The 19,817-nt window shown below is 41.5% G+C and overlaps 3 protein-coding genes across 3 annotated transcripts in view; 1 reads left to right on the top strand and 2 right to left on the bottom strand.

Annotated features, from left to right (window-relative positions):
* Positions 1-1,278: 1,278 nt before the first annotated feature.
* LOC135524889 (proton channel OTOP3-like) lies at positions 1,279-13,002 on the top strand. The gene is made up of 8 exons (XM_064952741.1): positions 1,279-1,647; positions 1,836-1,983; positions 8,605-8,741; positions 8,956-9,014; positions 9,333-9,472; positions 11,113-11,808; positions 12,183-12,322; positions 12,548-13,002. The coding sequence occupies exons 1-8, from the start codon at positions 1,279-1,281 to the stop codon at positions 12,716-12,718; spliced, it is 1,860 nt and encodes a 619-aa protein (XP_064808813.1). The 3' UTR covers positions 12,719-13,002.
* Positions 13,003-13,005: 3 nt separating this feature from the next.
* On the bottom strand, positions 13,006-14,272 carry LOC135524888 (uncharacterized protein DDB_G0284459-like). Its single transcript, XM_064952740.1, has 3 exons — positions 14,261-14,272; positions 13,482-13,610; positions 13,006-13,415 (listed from the first exon to the last, which is right to left on the bottom strand). Exons 1-3 carry the CDS (start codon positions 14,270-14,272, stop codon positions 13,155-13,157), a joined length of 402 nt encoding a protein of 133 aa, XP_064808812.1. The 3' UTR covers positions 13,006-13,154.
* LOC135524887 (protein HID1-like) overlaps positions 13,006-19,817 on the bottom strand; it is a 37,717-nt gene continuing 30,905 nt past the window's right edge. The window contains exons 12-17 of the mRNA XM_064952739.1: positions 19,436-19,580; positions 18,934-19,121; positions 18,661-18,750; positions 17,462-17,553; positions 16,927-17,085; positions 13,006-15,091 (exon numbers count right to left, since the gene is read on the bottom strand). Of these exons, the coding sequence (XP_064808811.1) occupies positions 15,028-15,091; positions 16,927-17,085; positions 17,462-17,553; positions 18,661-18,750; positions 18,934-19,121; positions 19,436-19,580 (738 nt within the window). The 3' untranslated portion in view covers positions 13,006-15,027. The remainder of the gene's footprint in view (positions 15,092-16,926; positions 17,086-17,461; positions 17,554-18,660; positions 18,751-18,933; positions 19,122-19,435; positions 19,581-19,817) is intronic.

The following is a 19,817-nucleotide window of genomic DNA, read 5'->3' as shown; positions in this document are numbered from 1 at the left end:
TGAATTGCAAAAAACAAAGAATCCAAAGAAGTGTCTTTTAAAAATGCGTGTTAGAATATAAGACTTTTGAACCCATGTTTGGTATCTGTCTGGAACTTGTTCTCCGGTGGGAGCTTTGATGCCTTCTAAACGGATGTACTGTGTGATGTGTAATATATCTCTGTGATGATTTGTGAATCAGACCACTCCGGTCATCAGATCAAGGTGTGACCCGCTCCTAGCAGATGTTGGTTGGTATGATTTAATTGGCCGTGTTGCTCAGATTTGGTCTGTGATTGGTCAACAACTGATTTTAAATACAAACGATTATAAAAGGAACGATTGACTTTTGTTCTGTCTCTTCTTGCTTCTTCTTGGTTCCTGCCCTGTTGTGCTGAGATACACACACACACACACACACACACACACACACACACACACACACACACACACACACACACACACACACACACACACACACACACACACTCTCTCTTTTCTCTCTCTCTCTCTCAAATTTCAATTTAAGGGGCTTTATTGGCACATGAAACACATGTTTACATTGCCAAAGCAAGTGAAATAGATAATAAACAAAAGTGAAATAAACAATAAAAATATGAACACTACAAGAGTGATTAATGGTGAAATCCACTCACTGCACAGCTGGCTTTAATTATTCATTCATGGTTTATTTGAACAATGAAAACACTAAGGTCAACGTGCAACATAAGTCAACTGAGATTTATTGGGTGTGTCCCAAATGGCACCATATTCCCTATATAGTGCACTACTTTTGACCAGAGCCCTATAGGGCCATGGTAAAAGTAGTGCACTATAAAGGGAATATGCTGCCATTTGGTACACAGACTAACAGAAGATTATTTATTTTATTAAAGGCGTGGCATGATTAGTCCCACATATAGGATTCCGCCACATCTACACAACTGTGGGACTACCAATGGGAGTGCAGCTTAGGGTTTTCACCTGCATTTAAATACACGCTCTCACTGGGTAGGTCCAGCTTCCTAACGCTCATTAGATTTGAATTATGAGGGAGAGGGAAAGAACAAGAGAGACTGCTGGATACGGAATGGATTAAAGAGAGATACAAGGAGAGCAAGAGAGGGAGAGAGAGAGAGATTGAGAGAGATACCGACAGAGCAAGAGAGAGAGAGAGAGAGAGAGAGAGAGGTTGAAAAAGGAGCTGCAGAGTGGATTTAGAGAAAGTAAAAGGAGTCAGACTAATTAAAGTCAGTAAGTATGGATTCAGAGCATGGTACCACAGCAACAACCGACACCATGGTCCCCGGAAGTCAATGCCAGGAGTCTGGTACCACAGCTACAGCTGACACCATGGTCCCCGGAAGTCAATGCCAGGAGTCTGGTACCACAGCTACAGCTGACACCATGGTCCCCGGAAGTCAATGCCAGGAGTCTGGTACCACAGCTACAGCTGACACCATGGTCCCCGGAAGTCAATGCCAGGCTGAGGAGGAGGAGGAGGAGGAGGAGGAGGAAGAGGAGGGATCCAGAAACCATACGCACCCAGACCCAGACCCAGTCCTGGTGTGGGCCCCCAGTGGGAGACGGCTGCTCTCTGGGCTCCTGGGCCTCAACGTTGTCCTCCTTGGGGCAGCTCTGGTAGCTGGCCAGGCCTTCAACCCACAGGTTCAAAAAATATGAAACAAGGCCAGCACTCACTTGGGATAAAATGTGCAATTAAGCTTTGTTTTAATTCTCTCTAATGAACTCAACAGCAACATGTCCTAATAGTCTATGCACGGGCATACTGTACGTTTCAGCTTGAGCATTCCTCTTCGCATGTGTGGTCCCTTAACTGAGACTTCATCCCTCAGGGCCTCAGGCACCAGGAGCCCCAGATCTTCATGTTGCTGCTGATGTGCCTCAGCCTGGCCTGGATGCTGTGGTACCTACTCTGGGCCAGGAGGAAACCTGGGATATGCCCACATAAAGACCACCATGCTGGGGGAATCACAGTCACAGGTAGGCACTCTTGGATTATTATTTGGACTATAAATTGTACCTATTTGTATTATACTTATGACAAAATGTTGACTCTGTTCTATTGAGCCATTTTACTTTATGTTTGAATTCTTGTCTCTTATAATTTCTATGTGTTGCTGCATTGTCACGATAGAACCTGCAAGAAAGTATTTCATTGGACGGCGTATACCAACTGTATCCTGTACATACAACTCATAAAACTTAAAACTTGAAACTTGGAGTTATATTTATGGTACTTATTGTTACTTTAGGGTTTGAATAGACAGATAGAAACACATGTCATGGGTTATGCCTTATAGGCTACTTATGTGGTATTTATTTGAATAAGAAACTGGGGAAAATTGTAGCTATATACTGCAGGGGTGAAACTTTACCTGGGGACAGTGGGTGTGCTTTAGGACCATGCGGAAGCCTCCAAGCTGTAAGGGTAGGAGGTTTGGAATGTTTATCCGACCGGATGAAAAAAGATATAGATACAATTCAAGTTATATGAGATCAAATCCAGACCAGAACTATCATTTTATCAGGTGACTAAAATTATACATTTATGAATTATATGTTTAAATTATACATTTAATTATACATTTATAAATTACACATTTAAATTATACATTTATCAATTATACATTTGTAAATTATACATATACATTATACATTTATAAATTATGCATTTAAATTGTACATTTTTAAAACATACATTTATAAATGATACATTCATACATATACATTATACATTTATAAATGATACATTTATAAATGATACATTTAAATGATGATTTTATAAATGATGCATATAAATTATACATTTATAAATTATACATATAAATTATACATTTATAAATTCTACATTTATATATTATACATTTAAACTATACATTCAATAAGGTTGACAGATGTAGTATATAAAAAAGCCCATTTTAGGAAGCCTATAAAGAGGCTGAAAAACCTCCACAAATTATTTACAGGACACTTGGAGGATATTATTCCTAACTGCAAAAGACTATTCCATTTTTTTCTCAAAGTAATAAAAGCTATTCAAGAATTGACTACATTTTTATTTCCCAAAATGCACTCAAATTTACTGTATAAAAAAAAATGATTGAAACAGTGATATCATTTCATTCTCCGGTGTCATGTTTAATTCCACCAATAGAAAATACACTTAAGTGACAAAATTTGGAGAATGAAAATAACTTATCTTCTGGATCCGAAATGTATTAAATACATAAATAAAAACCTTTACCATTACAAATTTAGATGTAGAGGATAGAGAAAAGCCGACTTGGGCTTTTAAGGCATACGTTAGGGGGGTGATTATTTCATACTTGGCAAAAGTTTAATCTGATTTAGAAATTAAAATTAAAGAAGAAGACAAGGAAATCCCTATCTTAGATAAAGCCCATCAAAAAAAAGCTGTACATAAAATTGATGTCTTTCTTTTGAAGAGAGCAAACAACTACAGCATGCTACTTAATGGTAAATAAACTTGGTAAATATGTCACAGCTGTCACAAAACGAATACACACTAAACCAGTTATAATTTTCAAAGATAAAGATAGAAAAGTGGTAATTAGAAACAACAATGCGATTAATTACCATTTTAAAAAGCTTCTGTGAAAATGTATATCAATCAGAATTAAACGACAATTGGACGGATCCTATAGCCTTCTTAGACTCAACAACTCTGAAGCAACTGTCAGCAGACTAAAAATAATTACTAAAAACAAAGATCACCCAAGAATAAATATTAGATCCTGTTAAAACATTTGCATGGAGAAAATCACCAGGAATTGATTTATTACAAATAGACACTTACAAACAAATATAAGAACATGTTTCAGTTCAATAGAATACGCCAAAAAATAAGATATACTGTAGATTTATCAATAATGGCTGTTGATGCCGAAACAGGCTTTTGACTGTCTTGAATGGTATTTTCTATTCAAAACTTTGGAAGCTTTCAACTTTCCAGCTGAAATAATACATTATATAAAAATGTTGTATGAATGTCCTAAAGCAAATATGTACAGAAATAATACATTATTTGCTGAAATTGCTTGAGAAAGATGCACAAGAAAGGAATGCCCCTCTCCCCTCCTGTTTGCACAGGCAATGAACCGCTTGCTGAAAGAATTAGACAGGACCCAAACATAACAACTATCAGTATTGATTAGCATGAATTTAAACTACACATATTTGCAGATGATATCCTGATTTTCTAAAAATATTTTCAGAAAATAAAAACAAATCTCAGGATATAAAATTTACGTGGAAATAATAAACCAAATAATGGCAATAGGGGGAAAAAATGTGTTTTACTAGTTATCTACAGCAATCCTTTAAGTCGACCACAGAAAATATGAAATACTTAGGATGCTTAATAAGTGACAACAAATATATAAAGATAACTTTATTCCATTACTCAACAATATGAAAGCAGATCTAATTACATTTTATAATCTACCTCATAAATCTTACAGGTAAAATACAACTCTTTAGAATGGCTGCCAAAGGTTTTGTATTTATTTTCAGAAATACCAATTACCCCACTGAAGAATATATTCAGTCATAGCAAACTAAAACACATATAATAAAAAGGAAAGTTTTACATCAACCTACTGTAGGTCTGAGGTTGGTTTTAACCTTCCGGACTTGGAATTGTATCAACTTGCCACCCAGGACTTTTACTTGCCAGATGTAGTGATATACAGTAAAGAGGAACCATGGGTACATAGTGTAGATGTGCCTGCTCATCACCAGAATCAGTAAAGAGGAACAATGGGTACATAGTGAAGATGTGCCTGCTCATCACTAGAATCAGTAAAGAGGAACAATGGGTACATAGTGAAGATGTGCCTGCTCATCACCAGAATCAGTAAAGAGGAACAATGGGTACATAGTGAAGATGTGCCTGGTCATCACCAGAATCAGTAAAGAGGAACAATGGGTACATAGTGAAGATGTACCTGCTCATCACTAGAATCAGTAAAGAGGAACAATGGGTACATAGTGAAGATGTGCCTGCTCATCACCAGAATCAGTAAAGAGGAACAATGGGTACATAGTGAAGATGTGCCTGCTCATCACCAGAATCAGTAAAGAGGAACAATGGGTACATAGTGAAGATGTGCCTGCTCATCACCAGAATCAGTAAAGAGGAACAATGGGTACATAGTGAAGATGTGCCTGCTCATCACCAGAATCAGTAAAGAGGAACAATGGGTACATAGTGAAGATGTACCTGCTCATCACCAGAATCAGTAAAGAGGAACAATGGGTACATACAGTGCTTTTGGGAAATTATTCAGACCCCTTGACTTTTTCCACATTTTGTTACGTTACAGCTTTATTCTAAAATTGATCAAATACATTTTTTCCCCCCTCACTAATCTACACCCATAATGACAAAGTGAAAACAGGTTTAGACATTTTTGCAAATATATTCAAATTTAAAAACAGAAATACTTTATTTACATAAGTATTCAGACCCTTTAATAAGAGACGAAGAGACATTGTGCTCAGGTACATCCTGTTTTCATTGATCATCCTTGAAATGTTTCTACAACTTGATTGGAGTGCACCTGTGTTAAATTCAATTGATTGGACATGATTTAGAAAGGCCCACACCTGTCTATATAAGGTCCCACGGTTGACAGTGCATGACAATGCAAAAACCAAGCAATAAGGTCGAAGAAATTATCCGTAGAGCTCCAAGACAGAATTGTGTCGAGGCACAGATCTGGGGAAGAGTACCAAAACATTTCTGAAGCATTAAAGGTCCCCAAGAACACAGTGGCCTCCATCATTCTTAAATGGAAGAAGTTTGGAACCACCAAGACTTTTCCTAGAGCTGGCCGCCCGCTCAAACTGAGCAATCGAGGGAGAAGGGCCTTGGTCAGGGAGGTAACCAAGAACCCGATGATCACTCTGAAAGAGCTCCAGAGTTCCTCTGTGGAGATGGGAGGACCTTCCAGAAGGACAACCATCTATGCAGCACTCCACCAATCAGACCTTTATGGAAGAGTGGCCAGACGAAAGCCACTCCTCAGTAAAACGCGCATGAAGGCCTGTGGGGATGTTTTTCAGCATCAGGGACTGGGAAATTAGTTTGGATCGAACGAAAGATTAACGGAGCAAAGTATAGAGAGATCCTTGATGAAATCTGCCCAGATGTCAGTTTTCTGTAGGTGAAAAAGAGTCGGACCAAAATGCGGTGTGTCTATTACGATCCATGTTTAATAAAACTGAAGTAAACACGAATCAATATACGAAAACCGAAACAGCCTAATACTGGTGCACACGACAGACCTAAGGACAATCACCCACAAAACCCAACACCAAACAGGCTACCTAAATATGGTTCCCAATCAGAGACAATGACTAACACCTGCCTCTGATTGAGAACCATATCAGGCCCAAACACAGAAACAGACAAACTAGACACACAACATAGAATGCCCACTCAGATCACACCCTGACCATACAAAACATAGAAACATACAAAGCAAACCATGATCAGGGTGAGACACCAGAGTCCTCAGGACCTCAGACTGGGGAGAAGGTTAAAAACAAAATGGAAGAAAATGAAACGGATTCTACAAGAACCAATATCACTTCCTTAAAACACAACCTTATGGAACAATCCTTGGTTAACTTTTCAGAAATCCCCTATAAATGTATCTACATGGAAAACTAAAGGTATAGAAACTATAAATGATTTGGTAACAGGAAATAAATGTATTTCCATTACACAATTAACAAGTGTAGATAGTTTCAAATTACATGCAACTTAAAAGTTACATATCACGAAATGTTGATTTGAAATCTTTTGGACATCAAAGCAACTTTTGAGGGAATGATGTAGAAAACGATGTTCACATGATAGGTAATATATACAGAACATTGTAGAGATCCAACTGACAATCTCTTAGAAAATAATATCAACTATTGGAACCAAGACTTAAAAAGAACTGATGTTGGCACAAGATGGAGGTAAAATTGGAACATAACTAATGAAATTACAGTTAACAAAAAATGATGCTTAATCCAGTATAAACTAATGTACAGAGTCAAAAAGAGTAATGACTCAATAATCCATGCTTCCTGGGAATGCTATAAAGTCCGGAAGTTCTGGGCGGAGCTAGAAAATTGGCTGTGAGAAGTATTATACTGTGAACTTACTTTTAATCATCTGTCTGCATATTTCAAGACATGGTGTATGGGGTATAGTGAGATACCCGATGGGTTGGATGATTCTCTTCTCATCTCTCATCTTGACAAAAACGTTTTCTGAAAACATTGGAAATCAATCAATCTGCCATTATTAACACATTGGAAAAATCAAATGATTTCGTATTTAAATAAATGAAAATGCTTGGGCTACAAATTGAAACAAAATGGTGCAGTTTCAGGCCATGTGTGTTACGGATCCCTGCGGAACTTTCATTACACATACCTGGCCCCGATTCCCAGTGATTAGGAATTTGTATGTGTGCCCTTGGTTTACCATTGGGCTGTTGATTATTGTTACATTGTCCGTTGGTGAGTGTGAGTACCTGTGCTGTGTGTTTTGGCTTTCGTGCCATTGTGGATTGTGCAGATGATTACGGGTCTCGTCCGGCGTGTTAATGATTGTGCGCTTGTGTTATTTATCCAAGGTACTCCTCGCTCTTTTAGTTGGGTTTCAACCCTGTGTTTTTGTATCGTGTTTGTTTGGTCTGCGTCCCCGTGCCTTTACTCAGCACACTGTAATTTGGATAATTAAAAAAAACAACTATTACACATTCCTGCACCTATCTCCCGAGCCATTTATACCAATGTGACAATGTGGCGGAGAGTGATAGGGGTGTGTGCTAGTGGGCCTGGGCAGGTGTGATGTAGTTGTTTGAATGTGTATGCTTTGTATTGTTTATAAAATATATATTTTTTAAAACATCTAATGTTATATATATTGTCTGTCATCCCAGATTTTTTTTTTTTAATTTTACCTTTATTTAACCAGGCAAGTCAGTTAAGAACAAATTCTTATTTTCAATGACGGCCTGGGAACAGTGGGTTAACTGCCTGTTCAGGGGCAGAACGACAGATTTGTACCTTGTCAGCTCCGGGGTTTGAACTCAAAACCTTCCGGTTACTAGTCCAACGGTCAAACCACTAGGCTACCCTGCCGCCCGCATGAGCTCCAGCAGCATCATATCCGTCCCTGATGATTGGTTGCCTTGGTTAGGAGTCAGAACCAGAATGTTTTACCGGCACTAATTTCCATCATCCGTCCCTAAATGCTTTATAGTGATTTAATGCCGATTGGGTCATTGTAATTCAATAGGGACAATCATTTCAATGAGGGTGATTTCTATAGTGTGACAGTTTGTAGTTTGTAGTTAGACATTCTATCAGATATCTATGCATTATTTTAAATACTTCATTGAAAGACATCTCAAATGGCACCCTGTTCCCAAAGGGCTCTCGTCAAAAGGAGTGCCTTACATAGGGAATAGGATAGCATGTGGGACACATATATAGGGAATAGGATAGCATGTGGGACACAACCTAAACTAAAACTTCTGTTTCTGGTTGACCCCTGACTCCCTGCCATGTCAGTGGTCCTGATGCTGTTTGCCGCCTTCAGTCTCCTGATGCATCTCTTCAAGATGGGTTACTATGTCATGATGAAGGAGTGTAAGCCGGTTGCTAAAGTCCTTGCCCCCTTCATCGAGGCTCCCTTTCTTGGCCTACAGGTAGTCATCAATCATTGGCTTTTGTTTGGACTCAATTTCATTTTCCAAAATGTTTAAAATATTTTCAATGCATTTTCATTTGATTGAACCTTTATTTAAAGCAGGCTAGTCATTTCTCTTTGGTAATAGAGACCTGTATTGAACCTATATTTTAAACTGGTATTGACTTGGACAATGTCATTTCCTTAACATTTGAATGAATGTCTTTTTGTAGACCTATTTGCTCTGGGCTCACTCCAAAGACTGTATTCACAAGCACAAGATCATTACCAGGTGCATGCCTCTCAATTTCATTTACAAAAACATTTACCATCTTGTTATTGGAGAGATCTATGGTATTTGCATTGACTAAAGGAACCAATAGGGACCTATACATTACAAAGCAAACAGGTAATAATGGGATTGCTGGTGTTTGTGAACGGTTGAACCACTTCGTTGCTTATTGTGTGATTTTATGTGTTTTTTTGTAGCTTATTGTTATGCAATGTATGTATGTATTTCAGAGTGAATCATCCATACATCTCATTTCATATTGTTATGTAATACATTTGAACTGTGATATATGTGTGTGTGTTTATGCTCCCACGCCAGGTCTGGGCTGATGGTTACTCTGAGCGCAGATCTGTTGCTGTGGCTGAACGCGGTGACAGAAGACACAGTTCATCTGGAGATAGAGATGGAGAAGGAGGATGGCCGCGCCACGTATGGCAGCGCAGATAGCTCTGACTCCGGTATATACCTGTACATCCTGTCGAGTCTTTGGCTTCATCATTAAACTGAAGACTTATTTATCAAATAAACTGATTAATCATGTAACTGTAATTAACTAGGAAATCGGGGCACCAATGAACATATTCAGATTACAAAGTTAAAATTTTCCTAATACAACTTTTCAGATATTTTAATATCTGATCAATTAGTCTTCGGATTAATGAATTCTTCTTTACCTTACGTTAGTCTCATTCCAAACGCCTCAAATGGTTGGTTATCTGCACGAACCCAGTCTTCACTATGAGTCATCCATACATCAATTGTCTTAAAATAATTTATTTACTAAGTAATTCACAGAAATGCATAACAAACAGTAGATAGTTACAAGGAAATGATAGCGGAGTTTCTCTAGTGGGATAAACCGGCATCGTGGCTTGGTGTACAAAAGGGAAGTGAGGGTCGACTGAGATAAGACAACACACAGTTGATAATTATAACAATTGAAATGCTAATCCTTTGCACATGAACGCTCACTCATTCGGGAATAATTGAAATAAATATATATATTTACGCTCAGTGTGTCGTCTGGATCTCTGTTGAAAAGTTTGTTTCTTTTGGAGTCTGTCCGTCCTCTATCTGTCGTGGTTAGAGTGGATAGTTCAGAGTGACATTCATTCATGTCGTTATAGAATATATGTTTCGGCGGTTGTCGGTCTTCACGTTCAATGATACCGAATTCCTAGCTGCAGACTAGTAATTAGTATCAAAGACTTGTTCTTATTCTGTCGGTATCGATAGTCTAAGAGTTTAACCATGGGATGGTTAAAAGATTCAGCAATCCTTGGCCCTCTCGTTATCGAGGTAAGCTGGTCTGCAACCTTTGTCCTCTCGTAATTGAGAGAAACATGGTCTATTGAGAAATTCTCAAGGTGGGGATTTTATTCGGAAGAGCAGAAAAAGGCAGTCTCATGACGCCAGGTCCTAACTGTTTTCATGGGGGCATGCCAGTGACTTATTAAGTGAAACTTTACACAGAAATACAATTCTCTCACATTACATCATTAAATAGCATCCCATAATTTCACAAATAGTTTAATCTTTCCTCATTCATCCTGTACAACAATTAGACGTAAGCCTCATATCTGAGGCTATTGTATAAACAGCATTATGGTAATGTGTCCGTATTGTCTCCCATGAGTTTCACAAAATTGTACCAAACGGACCAGTTCGTAGCTGGAATCTTCACCGATCTTTTATACCTTCTCCAGAACATAAATGTTGTTCGGACCTCAAGTTCTGTGAGGTGGAAGAAATTCCTTTGTTCTCTCTATGAGAACTCCCTCTCTCTCTATACTGTGGCCATGAGGAGATAATCTCCTCCAGGAATTTACGACCTGAGGTCACAACAGCCTGAGTGTAGGAGACAGAGAGAGGGGGATTGGCTTTCTGTACCCAAAGAGGGCAACGTCATGACAATCCTTACACAACTAAAACACATTTATGTACATTTTATCACAAAGAAAGTAGGTAAACTGTGCTTGCCCACTAGTCAGACAATTTGGAGGACCTACAACTGAATTATAAAAATGCTAACAATATCTAATATTACTATTGTATACTATGAAGAAATTATTCACCAACCGGTCTGATTTCCTTTCAGCAGGGCTGAGAAATGCAACGTTATGCCAGTGCAGTGCAGACACAGTGTGCCTGTTCTCCAGGAAGGGTTATGAAGTCCTGTATCCCTTCAACATGGAGTACTACCTGATGGCAGGCTGCATGCTTTATGTGATGTGGAAGAACGTGGGCAGGCGTATGAGCCCTGGGTCAATACCCCACCATGCCCAGAGGATTACCCTACGCATCGTCCATGAAGGTGGGATCCTATTCGGGCCGTTGTTCGGGGGTCTGGTCCTTATAGCTGGGGTGGTTGTGTTCATCCTGTATCAAGTTTGGGTGAACCGAGGCCAGCACAGGCACACTGCCTTTCTGATATTCTATTGCTACCATCTAGCTGTGATGCCCATCATGTCCCTCTGCTCCCTGGCTGGCCTGTTGGTCCATAAGCTGGAGAGGAGGGCGGATGAGAGGGGACATAACCCCACGCGTAGCCTGGATGTGACCCTCCTGGTTGGGGCAGCCCTGGGCCAGCTTGCCCTGTCCTATTTCTCTCTGGTGGCCGCTCTGGCTGTGGGGCCTAGCGGACCACTGGGAAGCCTGGATCTTTCCTACTCCCTCCTCAGCCTGTTGGAGCTCCTGTTGCAGAATGTCTTCATCATTGATGGCCTCCACCGAAACCCCAACCTGGCCCTCACCAAGGGTAAAGGAAAGGAGCGGATCAACATATTCATGGCAAGTCACTCTTCTCCTTCAATTTCATGTTTCAAGTAATGTTGACAACTCCAATTACCTCTGGCCAAAGCTGATTTTCCTACTAAATTGCTTTATTTAAAATATAAGAGAATATATGTATAAGGTGAATTCACCAATTTGTAAGTCGCTCTGGATAAGAGCGTCTGCCAAATGACTTAAATGTAAAATGTAAAAATGTAATGTTTTCATCCAGCCATCTTCATACGTTTTTGTGCGCTTAGATAGCACCATACTGTATCATTACAATCAGAAGTATAGTTACACTTTTATCTATAGTAATACATTGACAATGTGACCCCTCTCATGTCCCAAATCAGAAGAGGAAGACCATGGAGAATACAAATGACAGGAATAAAGTAGGAGGATCGACGTCTCTATTGGAGAGGGGAAAGGCAGTGACAGCACCACCTGGTTGCCAAGTCAAGGAAGGACAACAGATGTGGTACAAAAGAGTCACACAGGAGATCTGTGCCTTCCTCATACTCTCCAATATCATGGTGAGTAACGCCAAGGATATTACATCTGTGATCTTGTAATAATCATGTTACACAATATTTACCTAGCCTGGTGACAGATCTGTTGGTGCTTGTTTGCCTACTCCTATGCTTTGTACTTGGAGAACATACAGATCTAGGATCAGGCTAGTATTCACACCCTGTCCCTTTTCCAATATGTCATTTCAATTCGTCCCCTGATATTTTCTCTCTCCCCCGTCTCCTCAGCTCTGGATGATCCCAGCGTTTGGAGCCCACCCCCAGTTTGAGAACGGCCTGGGGAAGCAGTTCTTTGGCTTCTCTGCCTGGTTTGTCCTGGTCAACCTGGTTCAGCCTCTGGGAGTCTTCTACAGGATGCACTCTGTGGGGGCCCTGATGGAGCTGCTCATCACAGGCTGAGCTCCTATCCTATCCTCTCCTCCCCTGTTCTCTTCTCTGCCTGGTTAACCTGGTTCAGCCTCTGGGAGTCTTCTACAGGGGGGCCCTGATGGATCCCCTCATCACTGCCTGAGGGATAGGAACCACAACAGTGACGAACTGCTCCCCTCTGGGACATAAGGTCACAATGAGCTCCCTCCACCTTTTCATATCCTTGGGTGAAATATTGTGCCGACCAGCTAAATATCACATTTCTGTAAAGATGAGACATGTAAACATTTCTCTGTTGACATTAAAAACATGTGTACTTTGATTCGTAATACGTTATTTATTACATGTGATATGTTTCCAGTACTTTGAAAATATTGACATTATGAAATCAGACACAGAATACAATAGCATTTGCCTGCAGTTCAAAAGCCAATACATACATTCCAGAGATATCACTTCTTGTCTGTTAGTCAGTCAGTTCACAGAGGTCCCGGTCAGTCCCCAGGTCCCGGTCAGTCCCCAGGTCCCGGTCAGTCAGTTCACAGAGATCCCGGTCAGTCCCCAGGTCCCGGTCAGTCCCCAGGTCCCGGTCAGTCAGTTCACGGAGGTCCCGGTCAGTCCCCAGGTCCCGGTCAGTCTCCAGGTCCCGGTCAGTCAGTTCACGGAGGTCCCGGTCAGTCCCCAGGTCCCGGTCAGTCAGTTCACGGAGGTCCCGGTCAGTCCCCAGGTCTCAGTCAGTCAGCTCACAGAGGTCCCGGTCAGTCCCCAGGTCCCGGTCAGTCAGTTCACAGAGGTCCCGGTCAGTCCCCAGGTCCCGGTCAGTCCCCAGGTCCCGGTCAGTCCCCAGGTCCCGGTCAGTCAGTTCACAGAGGTCCCGGTCAGTCCCCAGGTCAGAGGTTCCGGTCAGTCCCCAGGTCTCTCTCTAGTCTGTCTCAGTCAGTCTCTATTTCACAATCTTCCAAAATGAAAAGGAGCCTTACTGTGATAAAAGGGATACCATTTTCTTTTAACTTTCCATAAAAGCATTTCAAGAATAGAAACTGAAAATATTAAGTACAATAAATCTTCATCTAAAACAATCTTAGTAACATGTACAAAAGTTTGGGGTCACTTAGAAATGTCCTTGTTTTTGAAAAAAATAAAAAATAAAATTGTCCATTAAAGTAACATCAGATTGATCAGAAGTACAGTGTAGACATTGTTAATGTTGTAAATTACTATTGTAGCTGGAAACGACTGACTCAATGAAATATCTATGTAGGCCCATTATCAGCAACCAACACTCCTGTGTTGCAATAGCCAAGTTGATCATTTTAAAAGGCTAATTGATCATTGATAATGATGGAATAGCCTTCATTTCTCAGAACAAGAATAGACTGACGAATAGAATAGACATATTTGTTTCTGGCCATTTTGAGCCTGTAATCGAACCCACAAATGCTGATGCTCCAGATACTCAGTTTTATTGCTTCTTTAATCAGGACAACAGTTTTCAGCTGTGCTGACATCATTGTGAAATGGTTTTCTAATGATCAATTAGCCTTTTAAAATGATGAACTTGGATTAGCTAACACAACGTGCCATTGGAACACAGGAGTGATGGTTGATGATAAATGGGTCTCGGTACACCAATGTACATATTCCATTAACAATCTACAATTTCCAGCTACAATAGTCATTTAAGACATTAACAATGTTTACACTGTATTTCTGATCAATCTGATGTTATTTTAATGGACAATTTTTTAAAATATTTTTTTTCAAAAACAAGGACATTTCTAAGTGACCCCAAACTTTGGAACGGAAGTGTACATACAGTAGTGTATATATGTTTTTTTGTAAAAGAAAATAAAAAATACATCAAATTAATAAAGGAATATACCCATGGAAAGCCACCAAATCATGACTAGAAGAGGGTTAACATGGCAGACCTTCTGGCAGTTGTAGTAGCAGACAGCTTGTAGGAAAAGTGGTTTCGTGACAGTGGTTTGTTACATGATGTTCTACGGGTTGGCACTTCGCAAGAAACAAAATAGAGAAAACAAACACTGTAAATTCCTGTTTTCTAGAACAGGTGTGTCTGGTGAAAATTTTCATCCTCCTCTTCCACACTTCTGTTCAGGTTTGAAGATGGCAGTTGGTGAGAGAGCGGTTGGTGGTTCCCGAGGGCGAACCAGCCATTCCCGAGAGACGTTGTCTGCTTCCCAAATGGAGCTCTACCCCCTATGTAGTGCACTACTTTTTACAGGGGCCCATAGAGCTCGTCAAAAGTGGTGCACTATGAACAGGATAGGGTGCCATTTGGGCCACAGTCGTAGAGACCTGTTCACCAGCTCCACTTAGATCCTCTGAATCTCAAACAGTCTGACGTCAGTGTCATACCAGATCGGGGGATCCACGTTACTACGGTAACAACAAGAGTCATTGTTAATAAAGATCAGATTGGATTTGAGTGACCATGACAACGACCACCTGTGTGTGCTTCATGGACTAAGCGACTCGGCTAGTTGGTGTGGCTGACCAAAAGCTGGGGGCCTGGTTCCTAGACCTGGCTGGGGGCCTGGTTCCTAGACCTGGCTGGGGGCCTGTTCCAGAAAGCTGGATCAATAAGTTAGCCAGATGACTAAAATCGCTTGAAATAACTTCATGTTGAGAAATATAATGACCAGCATATCAAGTTATACTTATCAAAATCAGCTGACCAATTTAATAATCCTGCTCTCAAGAATACCCCAGTCCTCTAATTAATTACTCCTAAATATATGTGTTAACTCAGTCTGAACTCTATAGTGGCTTGTCTTATTCATTCTGTGTACGGATTAGGTCTTTTCAGTGGTGTAAAGTTCTTAGGTAAAAATACATGAAAGTACTACTATAGTAGTTTTTTGGGGGGGTATCTCTACTTAACTATTTATATTTTTTACTACTTTTACTTCAATACATTCCTAAAGAAAAGAAATGTACTTTCTACTCCATACATTTTCCCTGACAGACAAAACTACTCCTTACATTTCCAATGCTTAGCAGGACAGGAAAGTGGTCCAATTCACACACTTATCAAGAGAACACATGGTCATCCCTTCTGCCTCTGATCTGGAGGACTCACTAAACACAAATTCATTGTTTGTAAATTCTGTCTGAGTGTTGGAGTGGCCCCTGGCTATATGTACATTATATCTGAGTGTTGGAGTGGCCACTGGCTATATGTACATTATATCTGAGTGTTGGAGTGGCCCCTGGCTAAATGTACATTATATCTGAGTGTTGGAGTGGCCCCTGGCTAAATGTACATTATATCTGAGTGTTGGAGTGGCCCCTGGCTAAATGTACATTATATCTGAGTGTTGGAGTGGCCCCTGGCTAAATGTACATTATATCTGAGTGTTGGAGTGGCCCCTGGCTATATGTACATTATATCGGAGTGTTGGAGTGGCCCCTGGCTAAATGTACATTATATCTGAGTGTTGGAGTGGCCCCTGGCTATATGTACATTATATCTGAGTGTTGGAGTGGCCCCTGGCTATATGTACATTATATCTGAGTGTTGGAGTGGCCCCTGGCTATATGTACATTATATCTGAGTGTTGGAGTGGCCCCTGGCTATATGTACATTATATCTGAGTGTTGGAGTGGCCCCTGGCTATATGTACATTATATCTGAGTGTTGGAGTGGGCTATATGTACATTATATCTGAGTGTTGGAGTGGCCCCTGGCTAAATGTACATTATATCTGAGTGTTGGAGTGGCCCCTGGCTATATGTACATTATATCTGAGTGTTGGAGTGGCCCCTGGCTATCCATACATTTTTAAAACAAGAAAATGATGCCACCTGGCTTTGCTTAATAGAAGGGATTTTTACTTTCGATAGTTAAGTATATTTGAGAAATTACATGTACTTTTGATACTTAAGTATATTTAAAACCAAATACTTTCATACTTTTACTCAAGTAGTATTTTACTGGGTGACTTACCTTAATAGAAAGTTATTCAAGTAAAATTCTCTACTTTTACTCAAAGTATCTCTACTTTTACTCAAGTATCTCTACTTTTACTCAAGTATCTCTACTTTTACTCAAGTATCTCTACTTTTACTCAAGTATCTCTACTTTTACTCAAGTATGCCATTTTGGGCCCTTTGTCCACCATTGGGTATTTTACTACTATTGACATTATCACCATCATTAACCATTGTAAATATCTTAATGTTTCCCTTTTCATTTGGCCCACGTTGCTTACCGTAGGTAGATTACTCCCCACATGTATGTGCGGAACCACATGGCGGTGCCCGCGTTGGCCTGGTACTTCCTGATTAAGATGGGGTGAGGTACAGGCAGCAGGCCCACCAGGGTCCCATGCTGCAGGAACTTCAGGATCTCTGACTCGTCGGTCAGACCCCTGGAGGAGATAAACATATCACTTGACTTACTTTAATACATTTAGTTTTACAGGGACAGTGCACCTTAAAAATCAACATTACTGTAAAGGTGCCAGTTTTAGCCAGCCGGCTAATATTCAACCGCAGTCCCTGGGCAGGTAATATACATGCATGTAGTCTCTCTCATCCATGCTAATCCAGTTCTAGTGAATTCTATTGATCACTGTGTTCTGATCACTTCTGGGTTCCACAATCAAGAAAGATCACAATCCTATTGATAATGTCAGTCATAGACACATCTATTTTGAAGCTCTCAGTTTTCGGAACACTTAGGGTTCCACAATCAAAATCACAAAATATAACCTCTCCATTTCCCTTAGGATCCTCGTCTCTTACTTGTCTATGCAGATCTTCTCCACCTGAGGAACCAGAACTTGTAGCAGCCTCATGATCGTCTGGAGAGGAAGCTTACTCTTCCAGGAGAGGACCTAGTAGAGAACAGTACAGAGAAGGGAGAAGAGGTCACGACCTATCAGGAGGGACGGATCTTACCAATGATGTACATAACACCACAGCTGTGAATGTACTGTATGATTGAGGGGGAGGGAGGGAGACATGGCTAGATGAGGGAGGGAGGGAGGGAGGGAGACATGGCTAGATGAGGGAGGGAGGGAGGGAGGGAGACATGGCTAGATGAGGGAGGGAGGGAGGGAGGGAGACATGGCTAGATGAGGGAGGGAGGGAGGGAGGGAGACATGGCTAGATGAGGGAGGGAGGGAGGGAGGGAGACATGGCTAGATGAGGGAGGGAGGGAGGGAGGGAGACATGGCTAGATGAGGGAGGGAGGGAGGAGACATGGCTAGATGAGGGAGGGAGGGAGGGAGACATGGCTAGATGAGGGAGGGAGGGAGGAGACATGGCTAGATGAGGGAGGAGGAGGGAGACATGGCTAGATGAGGGAGGGAGGAGGGAGACATGGCTAGATGAGGGAGGGAGGGAGGGAGGGAGACATGGCTAGATGAGGGAGGGAGGGAGGAGACATGGCTAGATGAGGGAGGGAGGGAGGGAGACATGGCTAGATGAGGGAGGGAGGGAGGGAGACATGGCTAGATGAGGGAGGGAGGGAGGGAGACATGGCTAGATGAGGGAGGGAGGGAGGGAGGGAGACATGGCTAGATGAGGGAGGGAGGGAGGGAGACATGGCTAGATGAGGGAGGGAGGGAGGGAGACATGGCTAGATGAGGGAGGGAGGGAGGGAGAAATGGCTAGATGAGGGAGGGAGAGGGAGGGAGAAATGGCTAGATGAGGGAGGGAGGGAGGGACAAATGGCTAGATGAGGGAGGGAGGGAGGGAGACATGGCTAGATGAGGGAGGGAGGGAGACATGGCTAGATGAGGGAGGGAGAAATGGCTAGATGAGGGAGGGAGGGAGGGAGAAATGGCTAGATGAGGGAGGGAGGGAGGGAGAAATGGCTAGATGAGGGAGGGAGGGAGGGAGAAATGGCTAGATGAGGGAGGGAGGGAGGGAGAAATGGCTAGATGAGGGAGGGAGGGAGGGAGAAATGGCTAGATTAGGGAGGGAGACATGGCTCTTACCCAGTCTGAAGTGGGGTTCCAGTACACAGCTGATGATGATACACTGGACAAACGACTTCTGGCCAGCTCTGACTCTGGTTGAAAGGCCTCCTTGATAGGAAGAAGAGGAACCATTATAGTCACTAGGCTCAATCTTATTGTCAGTGAGCAGTAACATACTGTATATCTCTGACAAGTTATTTAATCCTGTATATACCTTCACAGTAAATGATTCCCACAAGACTTGCTTTCCAGTGAGCTGCGTTCATAAGTCTCTACACGCAGAGCTCTTACCTCGTTATCTCTCCCCGAGTTGGACTCTGTGTCGCTGGCTCCAGCTATACCACTGGTGTCAGCGGCAAGGGACTGCGGAGAGGGAGTGTGTTGGGGAGAGTGGATGTTTTGGTCAATGGTCATGTGTTGGAGACAGACCATGGTGCCATCCTCAGAGACCTGGGCCTTCTCTGTCAGCTTGTCAATAGCTACAGGGACCAAACAACAAGAAAGACCCTTAGGGAACGGTTCAATGGTTTCTAACAATGTGACAAAACAAATTATTTTGGTACGACTTAAAATAAACCAATTGCTGTTGTTTTTATAAAAGGGGTGAGAGAATTACAGAAGTTATGTGATGAAACAGAGTAGTAGGATATAAGTTAGTGATAGCTGAGTGGAAACCCGACAAACCCAGTTAATAGAATTGATTATAATGAAATATAAAACCTTAACATACCATAGGGAAAAGTGCTTTGCAAAATACAGGCATGCATGGAGAGCTCCAGAAGAGGGGGGGTACCTGGTATGGCCACGAGACTGGCTTTGAGAGTCCCTGGCTCAGCTGGGACGGCCGGTCGGGACCCCTCCATGGAGATGGTCTCCTGGGAGTTGATCCGGGAGATAATGACCGTGGTAGTCTTCTTCCTCTTCTTCATCTGCAGGGCCTTGTTAGAAGAATGGAAAATAAAAATGCTTCAGCAAATCAACTGAACCAAGTAACTACTGACCCACTTTACATGTTTTATGTGATCAATTGTTTTGTCAAGTCAGATTTAATTAAAGTACATTTCACATGGATCACACACAACATCAACTCTTTATTTATTTTTTTTAACTATGGGGGGAAAAGATTGACCGTTGGCTTAAAGCCTCCTTGTACTGTTTTATGCAAGAAGATAGAG

This window comes from Oncorhynchus masou, chromosome 31, assembly GCF_036934945.1.
Source record: "Oncorhynchus masou masou isolate Uvic2021 chromosome 31, UVic_Omas_1.1, whole genome shotgun sequence".
Taxonomy (NCBI): domain Eukaryota; kingdom Metazoa; phylum Chordata; class Actinopteri; order Salmoniformes; family Salmonidae; genus Oncorhynchus; species Oncorhynchus masou.
This window is presented reverse-complemented; position numbering and strand designations above follow the sequence as displayed.